Source organism: Rhincodon typus, chromosome 8 (genome assembly GCF_021869965.1).
Source record: "Rhincodon typus isolate 14 chromosome 8, sRhiTyp1.1, whole genome shotgun sequence".
NCBI classification, from domain to species: Eukaryota; Metazoa; Chordata; class Chondrichthyes; order Orectolobiformes; family Rhincodontidae; genus Rhincodon; species Rhincodon typus.
The window spans coordinates 12,474,881-12,498,407 of NC_063339.1; the positions used below are offsets into that span (position 1 = coordinate 12,474,881).

General features: G+C 41.1%; 1 protein-coding gene across 1 annotated transcript in view; it reads left to right on the top strand.

Annotated features, from left to right (window-relative positions):
• Positions 1-23,527, top strand: part of vsx2 (visual system homeobox 2) — a 77,878-nt gene that overhangs the window by 5,103 nt on the left and 49,248 nt on the right. Inside the window, exons 2-3 of the mRNA XM_048600352.1 lie at positions 20,623-20,707; positions 22,718-22,841. Of these exons, the coding sequence (XP_048456309.1) occupies positions 20,623-20,707; positions 22,718-22,841 (209 nt within the window). The remainder of the gene's footprint in view (positions 1-20,622; positions 20,708-22,717; positions 22,842-23,527) is intronic.

The window sequence follows — 23,527 nt, forward strand, 5'->3', positions numbered from 1 at the left end:
AGGCCCGAAACGTCAGCCTTTCTGCTCCTATGATGCTGCTTGGCCTGCTGTGTTCATCCAGCCCTGCACCTTGTTGTCTCGGATTCTCCAGCATCTGCAATTCCTACTATCTCTAACAAAATCATGGAGCTGGAATGTACCCGGTCTGGTAACTTTGGGGGCTATGGATTCAAATCCGACCACAGCACCCGAATGAATTATAAACTCAATTAGTAAATCTAGTGGCCGTGAAAATTAATCATTGACAGAAACAGATACCGACAAGTGTCACCGGGACTCGAAATGTTAACTCTGTTTCTCTCTCCACAGATGCTGCCAGACCTGCTGAGTTTCTCCAGCAATTTCTGTTTTTGTTTCAGATTTCCAACGTCCGCAGTTCGTTTTAAGATCAGCAATTAATTGTTAGACAGCCATATCGTTTTGTAGAAAGGACTGTGCTGTTAAAGGAACCAGACTGCTACTCTCACATGTGACTCCAGGCCCACAGTTGTCTCTTCGCTGTCACGGACATCCCGTGAAAGATTAAAACGAATCCGAGAGAGCGGGGTAACACAAATAACAGAATTTGATTGAAGTAACAGGGTTATGTTGGTAAATTAGGAAGCAATCATTGTTACACAGGAAAGATGAGAGTAGTTGCTTTATGGGAACAACAGAAATAAATGAGTCCTGACCCGAAAGGTCAACTTTCCTGCTCCTCTAATGCTGCCTGGCCTGCTGTGTTCATCCAGCTCCACACTGTGTTAGCTCTGATTCCAGCATCTACAGTTCCTATTAGCTCTAAGAATCGGCAATGTAAGTTTTGTGACGAGATTGCTGTGGAGAGACAACGCTGCTCTGACGCATATGCCCCTCTCCTCCCTTGTCCGCCTTCTGCAGGGATCGTTCCCTCCGGGACACCCTGGTCTACACTTCCTTCACCCCCAACAACCCCCACAGCCCTACGGCACCTTCCCCTGTAACCGGCGAAGGTGCAACACCTGCCCATTTACCTCCTCCCTCCCCAGTATCCAAGGGCCCAAACATACCTTCCAGGTGAAGCAACACTTCACCTGCACTTCCCAGAATCTAGTCTACTGCATTCGCTGCTCACAATGTAGTCTCCTCTACTATGGGGAAACGAAGCGTAGACTTGGCGACCGCTTCGCAGAACATCTACGTTCTGCTCGCAAAAAAGACCCTGAACTACCTGTTGCCTGCCACTTCAATGCACCATCTTGCTCCCTGGCCAACATCTCTTTCTCTGGCTTGCTACAGTGTTCCAGTGAAGCCCAGCGCAAGTTGGAGGAACAACACCGCATTTTCCACTTGGGGACCCTACAGCCCTCCGGACTCAATATTGAGTTCAATAATTTTAGGGCCTAAACTCTCCCATGTCCCAGCCCCCTACCCCACACACCAGGCTTTGTTACCACATAGTCTGCCATTACACGCCTCCTGTTGTTAGTCACTAACAGTCCCCATTAACAACTATTCACCCTCCCAGCCTGATCGTTAGCAACTCCTTTGTCTGTCCAACTGTCTTTCTCTCTCTTTGGGCTCTATCCTATCGTCTACCCACCTCCCTATTTTCTGCATATAAACTGACGTTTTCCCAGCTACCATCATGAGGAAGGGGTCACCGGACCCGAAACGTTGATTGTGTTTTCTCCTCCACAGATGCTGCCAGACCTGCTGAGCTTTTCCAGCAGCTTTGTTTTTGTTCCTGATTTACAGCATCCGCAGTTCTTTCGGTTTTTATTCAGTAATGACTAGTACAGCTAAGCTATACAGTGCAAGGAGCAACAGTCCCAGAAACAAACAGTAGTGGTGGGAGTTTGCAAGATGTGACTGGTCATGTCGGAACTGCTTTTTGCGGTACTATACGCGATGTAACAGAAGTAGCCAGAAACCCTGGAAAGAGACACTGTACACAAAAATGGCCCACGTTTTAGCGCATGTTTATCAAACCCTGCTCCTTCATGCTTAAAGCAGACTTTCCAACGAAATAATCTGAGAATCTTCATCTTCCCTCGCCTAATATTCGTTCAACCTCCGCTTCCCAAATCACAATAATATTTGACACGGGGATTTGGAGCTCAGACTGCCTTTATATGTTAAAGAAGTTAGGTAGAAAGTTGAACAGACCAGCATAAATGCTGATTAGGGCAAGAGAGGGGGTCGGAGAGCGTAAAACTGACACCTCTCATTGCAACATTACACAGCTACACACACACGGCGGGACTGAGCGGGGTCCAGATTAAAGGGCTTTGGATATTGAACAATAATGGGTTACTAAATCGACACTGGATGTTGTTTGGACTGGCAGTGTTTGGAAGGGAATTGTAATCTCAGAAGCTAACTCTCTGCCCCCTTGTAGCAATTTGGCTTCTCCCGGCGCTGAAGAGAAAGACAGAGAAAAATCGCGAGCCAAGTAAGTTTCACAGTTCCATTTGATGAGAGATTTGAGGAATCACACTGAATTAGGATATGATTTTCAAGGGAGTATATCGGTCGGTTTGTGTCATTGACAATAGCATGAAGAATGTGGACAATTCAGCTCTTCCATTAATGTCTATGTGAATGGAAGAGCTGAATGCTTATGTGAATGTTGTTAACGCGTTCGTTAGGGATGGGAAGAGGTGCCTTCTGTCCCTTTCTACGAAATGTGTTTGCTCAGTAATAATCACCCCGTCCCTTTTCTCCCCGCTGGATATTTAAACCTATAATTATCCAAACCGGAGTTAACTTACACTGAAGGGGTTCTTGTGCAGTGGTACTGTAGGTTCCTCTGAGTCAAGAGGCCCAGGGTTTTGCTCCAGAGGTGAGTCATAATATCGCTGAACAGGTTGATTAGAAAATGTCTTCACTGACGAATTCCCTAAAACAGCCTCCATTTGTCCGGATGAAGATGGTGCAGTTATTAAAGGTAGCTTTACTTTGGGGGTGCAGTATATGGGACAAGGTGCTATGGAGGAACAGGTAACTTGGAGCAAATGCTCCTTTCAGCTCTCTCTAGCACTGGAGTCCCTGAACTCTTGTCTATCTCTCCCAGAAACAGGAGTTTAATGAGTCAACAGCTCGACTCTTATTGTCTGAAACCGACAGCAGCATAGTAGGAGATGACTAAGATGCACCTTTCCAAACATCTAGTAATTTCTATTAAATAAATCGCTCTAATAAGTAATAATACATAGTAAGTAAATAATACATAGCAAGTAAATAATACATCATTTTGAATTTCAAAACAAATAGTGGCTCAGTCCCATAGGAGATGCTGAGCTCATTTTGTTTGAGTTTTTTTTCGTGAAGAAGTGAAAGTTTTCAAATTCAGCAAACCCCCAGTCTGGCAAGAGTTGTTCTGAATTCCTAAACCCTGCCTCGCCGACTCAGCCACAGAATCATTCCACTAATGGGAATATTTTTGGACAAGATATACCTTAAGTCATTAAATGCTTCTTTTGGGGAAAAAAAAGCAATCCCGAAACTAGTTGGTATTAATTGTGACTAAAATAGACGTGTAGAGCCATCCTTCTGCTTTGTCCTCAGCTTCACAATAAAGGCTGAGCAATGTTTGGCATGGTATATCTTAAACATAATACGTCTTAGGATAATAACTGACAAAATGGTACTTAATAATGTACCAGCATTCTCACATTTACAATGTATTTCTTTCTGTGGGAGAGAAATCGTTCAGTTCCAGGTTAGATCATCCTCAATGCAGCCATTTGGGAATGTTCTTTAGAAAAATGACTTATTTCAGTAGAAAGTTTGAAAACAGAGTTTATACCCATTTAAAAAGAGCACTTAAAAGGATTTTCAGTACACAATCTACTAGCGACTTTAGTGAGAATTTGTTTAAAGCTAAATCATTTTCCAAATCAGGATTTAAAAAAACTGACAGATAAGACATATCATGAATGAAATTGATGTTATAGAATCAGGTTCTTCAGGGCACTGCCCTATGGAAAAGGAACTGAATTACCTTGAGGGATAGCAAGAACTGCAGATGCTGGAGTCAGAGACAACACAATGTGGAGCTGGAGGAACACAGCAGGCCAGGCAGCATCAGAGGGCACCAACTTTCCTGCTACTCTGATGCTGCCTGGCCCGCTGTGTTCCTCCAGCTCCACACTGTGTCAATTGAATTACCTTGTTAGGCAAGGCCATTAAAGATGATCAAAATGGATGGGAATGTGGAAGTTGAAACACAAACAGAGCTGTGTTCATATTGAAGAGTGGTGCAGGATGGAGGGAACAAATGGTTTGCTTCTGCTCCTATCTTGTTTGTTGTGGAGAAAATTTGAATTCTGCCCCAAGACACATTTAAGCCATCTTGTCAGAATTGAACCCTTCCTTGGTATTTGCACTGGATTAAATTGTGCAGAAGGAAGGGTCTGCAGTAAAATACTTCTCATTCTGCCTGGTTCGTGATGGTCATCTGGGATCTTCTCACTTCCTCCGTCTTTCTGCCAATTCCCAGTGAAACCAAGAGGCTACACAGCCTGATCCCCCTTTCTCCAACACATCTCCCCACCCCCGCCACCCCTAGAAGAATTTCCCAGGTTGCTGCACATTCCTACATTCTTCAGCAGTGTACAGAGAGGGTGATTCAAATTGGGTTCACTCCCTCAGCAAACATCATTTGAAAATAAAACTAATCAGCTTTTCAGTAGACTGGAGTAAACTGAAATGAGGTTTTTGCTGAATTTGATTCCAACTTCCAATCAAAACCAGTTTCCAGCAAATTGCAGTAAATTTAAATGCCAATGAGATGAGAGAAACATGCATTTAACAACCACACAGATACCCAGACACATAACTATGCACAGACAGACAGATACATGCACACACACATACACAAATGATCACACAAACACACACACACACACACACACACACATACACACAGAGGAATATAACCACACCAGACACACACATGCACACATATGCACATAATCATATACATAGACACATAACCACGCAGGCACAGAGACAAGCATGTACACACATAGGCATATACAAAATGTAGGCACATCCACACACAGATACATAATCTCACAGACACAGATACACCTACAGTCACATTAGTGGCCACACACAAACTCAGCAGACAGAAACACATATGTAAACATTGAGGTGTAGACACAGACAGATGGCCTAGTCATAATGTTACAGGACTAGTAATCCAGAAGCCAGGCTAATGCCGCAGGGATGGCAGCTGACAGAATATAAATTCAATTAATAAATCTGGAATTGAAATTAGTAAAGGTGACCATGAAAATGAAGGAAATCTGCTTTCCTTACCTGCTCTTAACCTGTGACTCTAGACCCACAGCAGTGCAGTTGACTCTTAACTGCCTTCTGAAAAGACCTAGCAAGCCTTTGAGTTTAACAGAAGAGCATCAAATGCTGGTCTTGCTGGTGATGGTCCCCTTCTTTGAAAGAGGATACATGGGCAAACACAGACATACAGCAATTTCAAATGCATAAACAAAACTTCAGGCTAAAGTCACTTTTGACCATCTGTTTTGAGAATTGAAATTAAGATCATATGACCGTAAGGCATCGGAGCAGAAGTGGGCCATTTAACTCATTAGGTCTGCTTCTGCCATTCAGTAAGATCAACTCCACTTTCCTGCCTTTCCCCAGAACCCTTGATTCCTGTGCTGATTAAAAATCTTTCTCCCTCACCCTTGAATATTCTTAATGACCCAGTCTTGGCAGCTGTCTATGGTAAAACAAAATTCTAAGCCACCCTCTCAGAGAATATTGTGTGATTTAAAAATGAATCATTTAATGATAAAGAAGACTGTAAATTTTGGCACAAAGTATAGCACCATCCAATGAGGAATTCAGCCCTGATCCTGACTCTGATATGTACCAACTGAACCATTTATGCCTGATGTTGAATAAATAATTGCACAAGGGAACTAAGCTGAGAGCACAAGGAGAGACAACAGATCTTATAACAATATATGAAGTTGGAGCAGGAGTTAGCCATCTGGCTCTTTGAGCCTGCTCCGCCATTCAATAAGATCATGATTGATCTTTTCGTGGACTCAGCTCCACTTACCCATCTGCTCACCAAAACCCTTAATTCCTTTACTGTTCAAAAATCTATCTCTCTTTGCCTTAAAAACATTCAACGAGGTAGCCTCAAATGCTTCACTGGGCAGGGAATTTCACAGATTCACATCCCTTTGGGAGAGGAAGTTCCTCCTCAACTCAGTCCTAAATCTGCTCCCCCTTATTTTGAGGCTAGACCCCTGTTTCTACTTTCACCTGCCAGTGGAAACAACCTCCCTGCTTCTATCTCATCTATTCTCTTCATAATTTTATGTTTCTATAAGCTCACCCACCACCCCCCCATTCTTCTAAATTCCAATGAGTATAGTCCCAGTCTACTCAATCTCTCCTCATAAGGCAACCCTCTCATTTCCAGAATCAACCTTTGCATCCTCTCCAGTGCCAGTGCATCCTTATTGATTGCGTTTATCTATGGGGTAATTCATAACGGCTGCCTTAAAACATGTACTAACAAGTGTGTCTATCTCTTATCAAAGCATTCTCATCACATGTTAAAAACTGGCTTTGTAGATCTTGAGATAGGCTCAGATTATGAGACCAGGTTGAACCCTGTGAATTTTTTGCAGAGAGACCGCAGGTCTGGTCTTGAGCAGTTGGCACTGCCATTCATGTGGGAGTACAGTTTTCATTCTGCTGGGCTGTCAGGAATTTTCTTCTTCTAATTGTGAGAACTCCAGGCCTAAAGCGTCAGAGAGTCAAACACTGCCACAGTTGTGGGCGAAATGGGGGTGTGGGGGGTATGGTTTGGTTGCAGAGATGAGGCATATTAACAAATTTTTGTTACTGGTTTGATTGGGGTCTAGGTTGCAGAAACCTATCAAAGGACTGAAGTTCTGGTCATCCAGTTATAGGAAGGATATTATTAAGCTGGAGAAGGTTCAGAAGAGATTTACCAGGGCATGTAAGGTTTAAGTTATAAAGAAAAGCTGCATAGGCTGGGAGTTTTTGTGCTGGAGTGTAGAAGGTTGAGAGGTGATGTCATAGAAGTTTAATAAAATCATGAGAGGTATGGGTAAGGTAAATGGTAGGTGTCTTTTCCCCAGGATGGGGATTTTAAGACTAGGGGGAATATTTTAAAGGTGAGAGAAGAGCAATTTAAAAAAGACCTGAGGGTGGTTTTTACATAGAGGGCAGTTCATGTTTGGAATGAACTTCCTGAGGAAGTGGTAGATGTGGATACAGTCACAATGTTTAAAATACATTTGGATAAATACATGAATAAGAAAGGTTATGAGGGATATGAGTTTGAGGGATATTTCTTAGATTTTAATCTTCAATTTAAAAAATACAATGATCAATTTTAGCCCACTTTGTACTGAGAACACGAGCTGTGAGGGTCTTTTAATTGAAATTGTATCTCAATTCATTTTACTGCCAATCCATAATGTCAGTTTCTCAGAATTGTCTGCCTTGTGCCATTCTCCCCTTTTATGCAGGTATTTCTGTTTCCAGTACTTACTGCTACCTCAACATTTTAATAGGAGTGAGCAGGTGGGACTTGTTTAGTTTGGGATTATGTTCAGCATGGACTGGTTGGACCGAAGGGTCAGTTTCCATGCTGTATGACTTTATGACTCTATGGCATGGATTCCAGTCGGAAGGAAGCCATTCTCCTTCATTACATCAGCAGGAGGTGAAAAGTTCTCAGCATAGAGATTACTCTATAAATGCACTCAAAATTTAAATATCTGAACACAGCATTAAAAATAGACCATTCACCCGCCCGAGGCTGCTCCATCATTGAATGCAATCACTCACTGAGTGACAGCTTTGACTGTACTTTCTCCCACAATTCTCAAATTCCTCAATTTGCTACCTCTCTCAGCCTTAAGTATATTTAATGATAAAGCATCCACAACTCTCTGGGATAGAGAATTGCAAAGATTCACAAGCCTTTGAGTGAAGAAATTTCTCTCCATCTCAGCCATACATGATTGGCCCCTTATCCTGAGCCTCTGCCCCCAAATAACAGACACCATGACCAGTGGAAAATAACCACCCACCAACTGCCTTCAGCATCTTATATATTTCGGTATAACCTTCTCTCAACTTTCTAAATGCATGAGAGTCTAAACTAAATTTACAGTGACTCCCATCATAGGAAAAGCCTCTTCACTGGTATCTAGTAAACCTTTTCTGCACTATCTCAAATCCAAGTACAATGTTTCCTTCCTTTACCGTGGAGACCAAAATTGTGCATGATGTTTCAGGGTGGCCTTACCATAGCCCGGTGCAATTGTAACTAGGCTTCCTTATTCCTGTTTTCCAGTCCCTTTGTAATAAACGTTAACATGCCATTTGTCTTCCTAGTTGCTCATTGCCACCTTACAAATGCCCCTTGTCCCTATTCTTTGCTTCCTGTCCATTAAACAATCTTTGATCTATGTTAATATAATACCACCAATTTATGCACCCTTATCTATGAACCTTTTCTGCTAAGAACTTATCAAATGCCTTTTGGAAATCCAAGTATGCTACATTTACCGGTTTTCCTTTTACCTATCCTTACAAAGCTCTAATCAATTTTGTCAAACACAAATTTCCCCTTCATAAAATAGACTTTGTCTGATACATTGATTTTCTAAGTGCATTGTTAAGACATCCTTAATAGGAGATTTGGCTGTTAGACTAACTTCAACTTTGGTGGTCTATTCCAAAACCTCCTTCTTGAACTGGGTTTCTTTGAGGAATAGGGTGTCTCTAGTATGCAGAACATGTATCTTTTTATTTACTGTTGTTTAATACCTCCCATAATTTTGGTTTTGGAGAGATTATTGATATATAGTGACAACTGTGGCTCTGAGTCAGAAGATATCAGTACATGTCCACTCCAGGTCTTGTGCACAAGAACCAAGAATTGAACTCTAGTTCAGTGCTGAGGAAGTGCAGCATTGCGTTGAGATACTGCCATTTAGATGTAATATAAAACAGAGGCCCTATCGGCCCAATCAGGAGGATGTAAAAAGTCCCATTGTACTCCTTCAAAGAAAAACAGGAAGACCATCCCTCAAAAATGTCCCAAAAAGATAGATCATTTGTAGTAGCATGCTGTGAACAAATTGGCTGCCATAATATAGAAACATAGAAAATCAGAGCAGGAATAGGCCATTCAACCCTTTGAGTCTGCTCCACGATTCAATATAATCATGGCTATTTGTCCAACTCAGACCCCTGTTTCTGCTTTCTCCCTATACCCTTTGATTCCTTTCGCCCTAAGAACTACGTTTAACTCTTTGTTGAAAACATTCAATATTTTGTCCTCAACCGCTTTCTGTGGCAGAGAATTCCTCAGTCTCACTGCTCTCTGGGTGAAGACATTTCTCCTTATCTCAGTCCCAAATGGTCTACTCTGTATCCTTAGAGTGTGATCCGTGATTCATGCATTCTTAGATCACAACAGAGTTTACACTCCAGACCTACATTTCAAAAAATACTCCATTGCATGTGAAGCACTTTGGATATTCTGAGTTTGTGAAAGGGGTTAAGTAAATGAAAGTTTTTTAGATTTAAATGTAGCAACCTGTATTCGCTCATTCCAATCATTAGAACACTCACTGGAAATACCACGAGTTTCGTAAATCACAGTCCATGCATGATGTTGAAGTACTTGTGCACAGTTAATTCCTCATCCCTTTCTCCAGACTCGACCGCATCTGAATGCCCACCATGGAAAATGCAGGCTTGATACTGGTACACATGGAGGCATCAATAGTGAAGGGGGATATAGGGCCATTTGGTGGTCTATTCCAAAACCTCCTTCTTGAATTGGGTTGCTTTGAGGAACAGGGTGTCACTAGTATGCAGAACGTTTTTTTATCTTTTTATCTACTGTTGTTTAATACCTCCCACAATTTTGGTTTTGCCAGGCAGCCTGGATGGTGGAGAGAGGAAGAGACAGGTTCAATATTATTGATGGCAATACAAATAGTTCACTTTCGATTATGAGGTGATCATGCATGAACTGGTCCACATTACTATCTGTTGAAGAGAATGTAGCTGTTCACTCATTTTTAGTCAAATGTTTTAAAAGGAGCTTCTTTGAGGATAGTTAGACCTTTTTACACTTTCCCATTAGATCTCTTGACTTAATTTCGACTTGGCCACAGAATGAGTACTTAGCAGCTCAGAATTACTTTAGCAATAATGCATTAGGTTAAAAAAAAACAGTTTATCCTAGAAACAGATTTTTATGAAGTCATCAATTAGCAGTAATTCTGTAGAACTATCTGCAAAACATATTCTGTGTATAGAATAATGGAGACTTAGGAATGAGTTACAGCCTGGTATCTAATCAAGGAGATTTCATAGGGTATAAACAGAATGACAAATATTTACAGAGATAGTAGGAACTGCAGATGCTGGAGAATCTGAGATAACAAGGTGTAGAGCTGGATGAACACAGCAGGCCAAGCAGCATCAGAGGAGCAGGAAGGTTGATGTTTCGGGCCTAGACCCTTACAACTGTGTTGTAGAATAGAATACACACAATATCACAAGAATTGAGAATAAAGCACAGAATTTCAGGTCTGCTTGGGAAGCTCTGGTATTAGACACCAGGTCTAATATCAATCTGGAGTATCTGTTTTGTTACTACATAGGCTGTCAAGCATCTTACATTCCTTTAGCATTTGTTGGATGATTTTCTTTGCCAACAACACCTGTCATTTAGACACAGTTCATTGATACTGATTTGGTGAAACATTTGACAGAACGCTTCATGCAGTGGTTATATGCTATGATTAACAATCACACTGAAACATAAAGACAGGTTACTGAGAAATAGTTTTCAATTTGGTTATTAGAAAGTAATGTAATGCTGTCTATAATTGAACAGAATGCTGATAAAGTATTAATATGCTTTCTGTATCAAGTTCTATTTACATGTACTTGTCTTGAGCGTGGAGCTTTCAAATTATTTGAACTCATTAGACATATCCCTCTTCCAATATTTTGACTGTGGGATTCTCATATTGATTAGATCTGGCCAGAAGAATGAGAAATCATTTTGTCATTACAGGAGTAGGTAAAGGTACCGTAGTCCCACTCTCTCATTAGAAAGAGTCAGCTGATAGTGAATTTAACCTGAGGGTCACGACACCTCAGAGCAAGGGGTGAAGTTGAGATGGAGAATCATTCATGGTAACCTCAGTTAATGTAGGAAGTGAACCCAGACTGCTAGCATTACTCTGCATCGCAAACCAGCCACCCAGACAGCTAAGCTAACCAGACAGGCGTAGACCATCTACACAATTGAGCTTATTCCACCTTTTTCTTTGATCAGTAACTTAACTTCATTTACTCACCTTTGTCCCATATCTTTTGATTCTCATTTCCAACAATGAATCTGATCATCTCAATCTTTGAAAATGTCATTCTCAGAGGATCCCAATCTTTTGCAGGTATGATTTTCAGATTTCCGCTACCCACTTGTGTAAAGAAAATACTGCCTCATCAATGCCCTAGCTCTAATTTTAAGGCTATTCCACCTCAATCTGCTTCAAAATTCCCAGTGAGAGGAAACAGTTTCTCTGCAGCTATTCTACCAGGAATTAATAGGGCTTCAGTTCATATTTTGTTGCTGTTCAGAACTGAAATATGGCCACGAAATTTCTGAAAACGTGGACAGAAGTTTTAAAATGGAGGCATTGCTTGACTGACTGAGAGCTGCTTCATTGCACTGATTTTATCTTGGGTTGCACTAGAAACACAATTTCTGGTTAATTCTGAATAAATCTGTTTACATATGCAGAGAGGAAATGGCTCAGAGTACATTGCAGAATATGATAACATAATGCATGCTGGGGTCCAAGTCAGAAGACAAACCAAATTGGAATTCAGATACAACCAGAATCAGATGGCTGGAACAAGCCTAAACAACAATATGAATTTAGATGGAAAACCTATCAAAGAGTGCAAAAATTGACTCTAAACCTCATGAGGAAACATAAGGGCAGATCATCAAAAGCTTGGCTAAAACTGTAGATTTTAAAGGGGCATGAAGTGGTATAGGGAAGGAAGTTTGGAGTTCAAGGCCCAGGGAACTGAAGGCCAGATGTTCCAATGATGAAATGATTAAGAAAACCAGTACAGGAGAAACCCAGCAGGTCTGGCACCATCTGTTGAATTCTGCCGAAGAGTCACTGGACTCAAAACTTTAACTCTGTTTTACTCGCTACAGATGCTGCCAGGACCTGCTGCATTTCTTTTACATTTCTGTTCTTGTTTCAGAATTCTACAGTTCTGTGTTTTAATGGAATGATTAAAATTGAAGATGCACGTGGGTCCAGATTTAGACGAATGCAGAGCTCTCCAAAGTTGTAGGGGTGGAGATCAGGGAGATAGCGAGTATTGAGGTCCTGCAGGTATCTGTAAACAAAGTTGAGAGTTTTAAAATCGAGGTGTTGCTGGATTGGGAGCAGTGACAATGCAGTGATTTTAGCGCTGCCAACTGGTATCTGGATTCCATACACCTTCAGAACGCTGAAACCTTGACTGACTGGTGAATGCTACCAGTGAAACGCTTAAGGATATTTAGATTTCACATCAAATTAGAGTAGATTTTACAAAACAAGTTCATCTGGCAGCTAGGAAATGCAAGTTAAAACATACAGAACTTTTAATTTTTATGCTATTTCAGCACCAGTACAGAGTAACACTGTGTTGGTTCAAAGGCACATTGGGTTGCTGAATATCTCTCCACATTGGTCCATTGTTCGAAGGCACGTGGAAACGTAAGACCAGTGACACCCCATTCAGCCCTTGAGCCTGTTTCATGTGTATTTAGTTGAACCAATAGAGTATTTAGCTTGATATTGGATAACTAAGTATGTTTGGCGTATTTTGATGAGCATTCTATCTTTCGTTGAGTTTCATTGCATTTCATTTTTAGAACAATTTTAGGATGAGTGGATCAGGTGAGCATTTACATTGGGTGAGTTTTAGTCTTGTATTTGATTGAGTTTCATGGGGCAAGTAGATAGCAATTAGAGTGTTTGAATGGATTTGGCTGATGATAATGTTGAGTCGTTTCCATGACATTGATGTTGTATTTGATTGAGATTGAAGCATTTTCTTGGATTCAGGGTGGGTCAGGTGAATTAATTGCAATGAGTCATTGTGTAGATTGATTAGACAATTGAGTGGGTTAATGATGTATTTGGCAGTATGGAGTTGATAGCACATCTGGGCAAATTAAGTGAGCTTTATTATTATTCAACACATTCAAGTGGTCTTCATAGGTATATAATGAATTTTGTAGGTAAATTGCCTAGTTTTGTTTAGATTTTCAGCAGCTTTACTCCCAAATGTTGATGTTTTTGTCTGATTCGATATTTTTGGTGGGTTTTGCTTCATATTTTCATTGTAATGATCTCAATGGGTTAATTTGATTAAATTCAATGCATGTTGGAATTGGTTGGCAGTGTATCAGCTGGAGTTTTAAGATCGTAAGACATTGGAGCAGAAGTAGGCCATTCGTTTCATCAAGACTGCTCTGCCATTCAATGAGATCATGGCTGATCTGATAATCCCCACTTTCCTGCCTTTTCCCTAGAACCATGATTATCTCACTGATTAAAAATCTGTCTGTCTCAGCCTTGAATATACTTAATGGCCAAGCCTCTACATCCCTATGCATTAAGCAATTCCACTGATTCACTACCCTCCGAAAGAAGAAATTTCTCCTCATCTCAGTCCTGACTGAGTGACCCCTTACTCTGAGATTATTCCCTCTTATCCTAGACTCTACCACAAGGGGAAGCAACCTGTCTGCTTCAACCTGCTTCAACCCTGTCAAACCCTTTAAGGATTTTATATGTTTCAATAAGATCACCTCTCATTGGGTACAGGCCCGAATTACTGAGCCTCTCCTCATATGAAAATCCCTCCATCCTCAGAATCAACACTGGGAGCCTTTTCTAGATGGGGGCCTCCAATGCCTGGATATCTTTCCTTGCATAAGGGAACCTAAACTGTTCACAATCTTCCATTTGTCATGTATCTGCACATATTCTTTTGCTTTCTGGTCAATTATTTGGATCTGTAGGATTATTTTGGTGTCCTTCCTTGAGTATTTTGGGTTGACTTGCTGCTGTAGTTTTTGAAAACAGATGGGTGTGGCGGTGGCATCGGACAAATTTGGTTTATGCATAGAATCACAAATTGAAACAATATAGCTGGAGGCCATTGTACCTGTTTCAGCTCTTTGAAAGAACTATCCAATAAGTCCCACCCCCTTTCCCTTTGCCAATAGCCATGCAAGTACTTTCCTTTCAAGAATATATAAATGTAAGCATCCACTCCCTCCACCACCGACTCCCGAGAGCAGCAGTGTGTACTATCTACAAGATGCACTGCAGAAATTCACCAAAGATCCTCAGACAGCATCTTCCAAAACCACAACCACTTCCATCTAGAACGACAAGGGCAGCAGATATATGGAACACCACCTTCATGTTCCCCTCCAAACCACTCAGTATCCTGACTTGGAAATATATCGCTGTTCCTTCACTGTCGCCGGGTCAAAATCGTGGAATTTTCTCCCAAGGGCATTGTGGGTCAACCTACAACAGATGGACTGCAGCAGTTCATGAAGGCAGCTCACCACCACCTTCTCAAGGGCAACTAGGAATGGGCAAGAAATGCTGGCCAGCCAGCGAGCAATGCCTACATCCCACAATCAAATATTTAAAAAATTCTGATCGATGCAAAGTGGTGTGCTGTAATTGAGGGTATTAGAAATTTGGCCTCCTATGCATTTGCTAGTTTTTGTTGGGTCTGGATTTTAAATTGGTTTGCTGACATGTTCTTGGGTAGGTTTTGAGAATGCTATCAGTTTGCTACAGTATATGGTTACATTTGTGGGAATGTCAAGATAGGTTTGATGGTACATATGAGTACGGTGGCTGTGACATTTTGTGAGGGTTTCAAGATAACATTTGTACCGAACTGAAGTATTGACGAGACTAATGCATTCTGTTTGGTTTAAGGAAGGCAATGGCATAGCAGTAATGTCACTGAACTAGCAATCCATGACCTTGGTTTGACTTTCCAAAGTACAACATCTCATACTTATCTGTACTGAATTGCATTTGCCAATCTTCAGCCCATGTATCACATATTAAAATATGTGATGTGAATGGGGTTCTGACTAAACCTCATAGAGTGCCATCAGTCTTGGATGTTCATTTAGCACCAGTGCTATGAAGGATATAAGAATGTTTTGCCGAGGAGAGAATACTGACAAGCAATATGGCACAGCTCCATTTTATAATAAACTTTGTTCCAAACAGACACGTTATTTTGGAATATATAATAGAAAATTAAGAATGCCCAGGGATTCCCTGCAGATATTTAAACACTGTTAGAGAGCTTCTCTAGATACTGGCACACACACTCAAATATGGAGACACACACCTAAAAATCGTTAGTAAATATTAGCACTCTCAACATTTTGCTAACATATAATCTGGGAGCGGATCTTTCTTTCTCTCTCTCTCACACACACAAACACACACACACACACACACACACACAGATCCACACACACAGACACATATACACACACACACCCAGACACGCACATACACACACACACAGACATGTATGTGCACACACACAGCCATGCATGCACACACAGACACACACACACATACAAAGACACCCACACGCACACACACAGACACTCACACATGCATACACAGACCGACACATACACATACACACGCACGCGCGCGCACACACACACACGCGCGCGCACACACACACATTCTCAGTGCAAATGGATTTTAACTTCAAGAGACATTAAGATATCCAACAGAAGGTTATCAAAAATTACAGAGAGATCTTGATCAGATGAGGACATGGGCTGAAGATTGGCAAATGCAATTCAATACAGATAAGTGTGAGATGTTGTACTTTGGAAAGTCAAACCAAGGTAGGACTTATCGAGTAAATGGTAAAGTCCTGAGGAGTGTTGTGGAACAGAGGAACCTGGGTGTACAAGAACATAGTTAGTTGAAAGCGGTGTGAAGAAGGCATTTAGCATACTGGCCTTCATTGGTCGAGGCATTGATTATAGGAGTTGGGATGTTATGTTACAGTTGTGTAAGTCATTGGTGAGGCTGCACTTGAAGTATTGTGTACAGTTTTGGTCACCCTGTTATAGGAAAGACGTAGTTAAACTGGAAAGTGTGCAAAGAAGATTTACGAAGATGTTGCCAGGACTAGTAGGCCTGAGTTATAGGGAGAGATTGGCCAGGACAGGACTTTATTCCTTGGAATATAAGAGAATAAGGTGTATAAAATCATGAGAGGCTTAGATAGGATGAATACATATAGTCTTTTTCCCAAGGATGGGGAATTGAAAACTATGTTTAAGGTGAGAGGGGAAAGATTTAAGAAGGACCTGAGGGTGGTGCATATATGGAATGGGCTGCCAGAGAAAGTGATTGAGGCAGGTACAATAGCAACATATTAAAAAAAAATTGGATCGCTACATGGATGGGAAGGGTTTAGAGGGATATGGACCAAATGCAAGCAATTGGAACTAGCTGAGCAGGCACCATGGTCAGCATGGACCAGTTTGGGTCAAGTGCTGTTTCTATGCTGTATACTCTATGACTCTATGGCTGTATCCTTTTGAATATACATCTATTGTGTTATTCTGATAAAACAATACTGCTGACTCAAAAAAAAGACAAAATCTGACCGAGTTCTGAAATCCTGACGATTCACTCACAGACTTCAAGGCTGAAAACATCTGTCTTAACATCTTCTACAAATTGTTCCATTTTCATTCATCAGTTTAAACAGAATGATCCCATTGTGTGATCAGCAAGAAGGAATTAAAAAGGAATAATAGATTTATACATGTCTTTCAAAAAAAACCTTTCACTTTCTTGTTTCATTCTCCAAATTTCTCCAGTGATATAGTTATCATTTTATAATTGACAGTGACCCTTTTAATTGAAAGCACTGGAAATACAAAAAGGGGAGGAATTACTCTGGTTACAGTGTGTTACAAAGTCAGAAATATCTCATGAGTTTATGAATGATGTTCTTACAGAAAATCCCTACAGCCTCCCTGTGATCACAGGTAGAGTCTGAAACTGATTAGAAATGAATCACAGTTGAAGCAGCACAAAATGTCATTTGTTTTTGAAATAAGCTTTCACAAAATAAAGTTGTATCATTATAATTGTAAGATAACATTTTAGAATAAGTCTTTCCTTTAACCTATTGGTTTAAAGGAGGTGACAGACCGTAATTTTTAATGCGGGCGTAGGAGAGGGTTAAAGGAGATATTAAAATGTACTGAAGGAAGGGTTTGAGGGAGATTTGGAGGAATTTAGAGAAAATATTTGAAAGGAGTGGCTTAAGGAAGCTAGTCAATGGCAGGAGCCAGTCAATATTTAGTCAAGAGTAAAACAATTAACTGTGATTAAAAAGCTTTTTAGTTGTCCTATGTTGAGTTCATTTTTTAAAAAAAATATAGGAGTCCCCATTGTGTAACCCCTCCATTTCATAAGTCAGTTTCCCAGGGTGTTAACGCCTGGACATCACCTTGGTTTGTGAGTGAGTGAGGGGTGTTCAGGCCAGCTGAGTCAAATTGGGGTGAAGACACCTGAGATGAACAGGTTAGGAGGGACAGTGTTGGCAATACTGTGTGGGGTGGACTCGGGCTGGAATCCATAAGATACTTCTCTAGATTCCCATTCCTGTTGCGCCTCAGCTTGTTTCTTATTCTTTGAAGAGATATTCTGTGCTGTAAAATAAATTTCTTTTCCCAATTTGAGTGGTAAAGTACAGCTTTTAACAAGGATTTACTTTTGCATTTAATTTGAGTAGATGGCATGATTTATTATAAAGGCCGGGTCAGTTGGAAACCACTGATTTGAGTTTACATCATAAAACTTGTGAAATTATGTTTACTTTTAGTGTCAGTGCTGGACTTTTTAAAGTTAAACACAAAATGAGAGATCACTTAATTTTACTTCTGAATGATTAAGAATTATGGATCCAAACAGTACAGAAGAAGCCCATTTAGCTCATTGTGTTCATGCTCTTATAAAGACAGAACATCCGCTCCTAATCCTCACTCCCACTCCACCCCAGGCCTAAAATTCTCATCTGCTACTGATCAAATCTCTTTGCACAAAATCACAGGGATGTTACAGCACAGAAGGAGGTCACTTGGCCCATTGTGCTTACACCAGCTCATTAAATGAACATCATTACCTAGTGCCAATCTCCTGCGTTTTCCCTCTACTTTGCACATTATTTTTATCCTTATTAATCCATCCAGTGCCCTCTTGAATGCCTCAGTTGAACCTGTCTACATCATCTTTCTAGGCAGTGCCCTAACTGCCTGCTGTGTGAGCTAGATTTTCCTAACCTCACCTTTCCTTCTTTTGCAGATCACTTTAAATCTAACCCTTTCATTCATGTTCCTTTTATGAGCAGGAACAGTTTCTCCCTTTCTACTTTATCCTACCTGCTGATGATTATGGAAACATTTTTCAGATCTCCTCTTAGCTTTTTCACTCCAAGGAGGACAGTCTCAAACTTCTTCAATTTATCCTCATAACTGAAGATCTTTATCCCTGAATCCAATCTTCTAAACCACTTCTGCACACTTGCCAGGGTGTTCACATCTTTCCTATAATGTGGTGCCCAGAGCTGTGCACAATATTCAAGCTGAGGTTCAACAAGTATCTTATACAAGTTCAATATAATTGCTCTTGCATTTGATGCCTCTATTAATAAGGCCAAGGTTTCTTTACTTACTGCTCTCTGTACCTGTTCATCCACTTTCAGTGATCTGTGCACGTATACACCTAGGTCCTTTTCAAAGCCACTATTGAACATGCCTCCAGATCCTAACCACTTGCTGCATAAGAAGAAGCAGTTCATTATGTTGCAGTTGCTTGTTTTGTCAAACATCTTAAGTCAGTGTCCTCTGGAACTCAACCCTTCCATCAAAGGGTGTGTTTCACTCTATCTGCTCTGTCCAGTCTCCTCATGATTTTGAGTCCTTTACCAAACGTCCTCTCAGCGTTATCTCTAACCATGTAACTGATGTTCCTCATCCTTGGAACCATCCTCGGAGATCTTTCCTGCACCTTCTCCAAGCCTTACACATTTTTCTTGAAGTGCAATGCCCAGAATTGGATACAAATGCTCCCAGTTGTTTTATAACCTGTGTATCTCCTGCTTTGCCCTGGTACAGGGTATCAGTGGTGCTAATGCCTGGAACGGGAGGCCAGCACCCACTCTACACATGCATGTTGCCATTAATGCATTGTCGTGCTAACACCCTCACTCTGAAGCTGGCTTAACCTGCTCACAGCCCCACTTGCTACTCTGCATGTCTCGCTGTCTCTGCTTGGCTTTGTGAGTCCAGGCAGAATAAGATCACAGAACAGTTAAGATTCTGCACACCAGAGAAATGTTTTCAAGAGAACTTGTTTTGATCCACAATCGTTAAAATGGGTTTTAATTGGTCTGTGTTCCAGAAGGTTCTCATCTGTATCTACCTGCAGCAATCTCTGTTGGCGACGTTGCAGGCACTGAGACTGCATGGGTGGTGAGAGCACCCCCTTTTGGTTGCAGTGATGTAAATGCAGTCATTTTATAAAGCCTCACCGCAACCCATGTGCTGCCTCTATTTATAAGGTAGAGAACCCTCAAAGCCAATCAAGCATTTGTTCCGCAGGATTGTTTACATCCAAGTGCCCCCGAAACTTCCTCCCCCAACTCCAAAGATCCATATTTGCATCTAGAGGGACGATTGGTTATTACAAAATGGCAAGGTTGTGAGTTCAAGCCTTAACCAGGGCAACTGATATTTTTGTGGGTGGCAGTGGGACCGACAGAATTAAGCCATGTGACACAGGGGCTGAAGTAGGCCATTCAGCCCATCGAATCTGCTTCACCATTCAATGGGGCCACAGCTGATCTGATAAACCCCTACTCCACTTTCCTGCCTTTTCCCGATAATCCTTGATTCCCTGGATGATTAAAAACCCGTCTATCTCAGCCTTAAATATATTTAATGAGCCACTATCAACAGCTTTCTGCGGCAAAGAATTGCATAGATTCAGTGCCCTCTGAGAGAAGATTGCTCTAAACGGCACTAGTACAAACTCAGAGAGCCACACTCTATGCCATAATGTCTCCAACAGTTAGAACTGGTATCGAAACAATAATTAAAATTATTCCCAGTCTCTGACATATTGTTAATGTTAACTCTGAAGTGAGGACGTTAACCCACAGGTCTCACTCTTTCTGCATCTCTTTTAAAATTCATGCTACCTTTTCTTAATTAACTAATTAGGCAATCAAATTTAATAAATGGAAAAAGTAGTGGGCAACCAATTCCTGATTTGGGTACATTTAAGATGGTAAATCATCATCATATTCCAGAGTGTTTTATTCTGCTGCTACGCCAATGATGTACAGCCTCTTAATCCAAATAGCGTACTGCTATACTCTGTAGGAATTGATCTTTTAAAATGTATTTAACGTATAAAAACACTCTCTGTTTTAATTCAGATTCTGAAGACATTTCGTCAAGTGACAGGAAACTTTCCAAATCCAACCTGAGCCAAACAAAAAAGAGAAAGAAAAGACGCCACAGGTAAGAATTTGTGTGCACTGTTTAGTTTGTGGTCAGATGTGTCTGTTTTAACAATACCTCTACTCATTCTGCATAATTGCAATGTGCTTATAATTTATCTATGCCTATTCATAGCCGCTCACTAATTCATGTTGTAAGCTTTATTTTAAAGCTTGCACCTGCGATGTGGGCATAGCTGTCTAGGCCAACTTTTGCTGCCTATCCCTAATTACCCTTGAGGGGTGTCTTCTTGAACTGCTCCAGTCCATGTGCTGTAGGTACACCCACAGTTGGGGAGGGAGTTCCAGGATTTTGACCTAGCGATGCTGAAGGAATGGTGATATATTTCCAAGTCAGGATGATGTATGGCGTGAAGGAGAACTTGCAAGTGGTGGTTTTACCATTTATCTGTTGCAATTGTTCTTCTAGCTGGATGTTCACCACCCCATACTGTACACCATTTTATTTTACTTAGCTGTGTCATATTTCAGAGTGTACCTCTACCTGCTGAATTCCAGCTGCAATCCCTGTGCGCATTCCAGATAGAATACAATGTGGGAAAGTGTGAGGTTATACACTTTGGCAGGAAGAATAGAGACATAGACTTTTTTTTGAACAAGGAAAAGGCTTCAGAAATCTGAAGCACAAAAGGACTTAGGGGTCCTAGTTCAGGATTCTCTTAAGTTTAACATGCAGACCCAGTTGTCAGTTAGGAAGGCAAATGCAATGTTAGCATTCATTTCAAGCGGGTGAGAATACAAGAGCAGGGATGTACTGCTGAGGCTGTATGAGGCTTTTGTCAGACTGAATTTGGAATTTTGTGAGCAACTTTGGGCCCTGCATCTAAGGAAGGATATGCTGGCCTTTGGGGAGGAGGGGGGAGAGGGTTTAGTTTTCCAAGAATGATCCTAGAGATGGAGGGCTTGTCATCGAGATGAATGGGAGAACTCTGGGTCTGTAGTTGATTGAGTTTAGGAGGATGAGGGGGATCTTATTGAAACTTACAGAATACTGAGAGGCCTGGATACAGTGGACATGGATAAAATGTTCCACTAGTAGGACAGAGTAGGACCTGAGGGCACAGCCTCAGAGTGAAGGCACAATCCTTTCGAACTGAGATGAAGAGGAATTTCTTCAGCCAGAAGCTGGGCAATCTGTGGAACTCATTGCCACAGAGGCCAAGAAATTGAGATTCTTTAAGACAAAGATAGATACTTTCTAGATATTAAAAGGACCAAAGGTTACAGGGAGAGGGCAGGAGAATAGGGTTAAGAAACATATCAGCCATGATATATGAACGGCAGAGCAGACTCAACACGTTGAATTTTGTTCCTATATCTTTTGGTCTTACACTGTATTCCAGCTATTCACCAAACTGTGCTATATCTCTGCTGAAGTTATAGCTCAATGCCTATTTGTCCCACATTCCAGCTATATTCACTTATCAGTGCTGTATTTATCCATCCATGCTGGTTTCCAGCAGTTCATCTATACGTATTCTAGTTGTGGCTTTTCTCTGTGTTTCAACTGTTGGGAGAACACCCTAGATTCCCTAACCTACCCTTGTAACTAAATTGTCTGATCCCTGGAAATCTGGTAAATCTCCTCTGCACCCTGTCATGGATCCTTCCATCATTCCTGAAATGTGGTGTACAGAATTGCAATAACATGCGATACTGCAGGGTTCGGGTAGAGAAGATGGCAGGGGGATGGCATGCAATAGAAAGATTCAAGATATTTCACATTAACATTAACAATTATTTTCACTGGGTGACATGGAAGAGGAGATACAGGATGACAAAGGAGGATAAACTACAGTAGGTCCTAAAAAAGCAAGATGTGATGTGACATCTGCTAGACACTAACGTTATATGTTAAACAAACTATGTTAAAATCTATATTGTTGGTGCAACTTTGTCCAAACTAAGTTTTGTAGTGTGTCTCACTGTTTTTAATATCTTGAAAGAATTTCTGAGGGCTGCTGAGGGTTCAGTTGTGTGTTACTAATTCTTTTTTCTCTCCTAATTTAAGGACTATATTCACTTCTTACCAGTTGGAGGAGCTGGAAAAGGCATTTAATGAAGCTCACTATCCAGACGTATATGCACGGGAAATGCTGGCCATGAAAACAGAGTTGCCAGAAGACAGGATTCAGGTAAATTGAGAGAGAGAGAGAGAGAGAGAGACGGAATTACACACAAAATGAGAAAGAATGATGGAGAGATACAGCAATGGAGTTCAGAGTGGGAGAGAGAGATGGAGAGACAGTCACAGATGGAGAGACAGAGAAAGCCTGACACAAGTGGAGAGCCACAGCTTTAGAGGCCGACGAACAGACACAAAGAGACAGACACTGAGAGAAATAGCAAGAGAGTCAGACACAGAGAAAGAGTGATTCAGAAAAAATTACACAGGGAAAGAGAAAAGTAAGACAAACAGAGAAAGACGATGGAGAGGCTCACAGAAAGACAGACAGACATGAGAGATGAACAAAGATGTACATCGGGTGGGGCGGTGGTGAATATAAATCACAAACATAACAATCAGTATAAAACAAAATTAAGGGAATTTAAGTAAGGGAATACAATATCTTGAGCTAAAACTCTTGGAATCAATTGGTTTCTTTAAACATTACTTGTGATGCAGATGGTTTTCTTATAGACACTGAATGGGAGTCTGGCACACTTTATCTGTTTCACTATTCAGGCACATAGTTGTATAATGGCTCGGAGGTGTGGCTCCTATCACATGCACAAGCGATAGTAGGAACTGCAGATGCTGGAGAATCCGAGACAACGAGGTGCAGGGCTGGAGGAACACAGCAGGCCAAGCAGCATCATA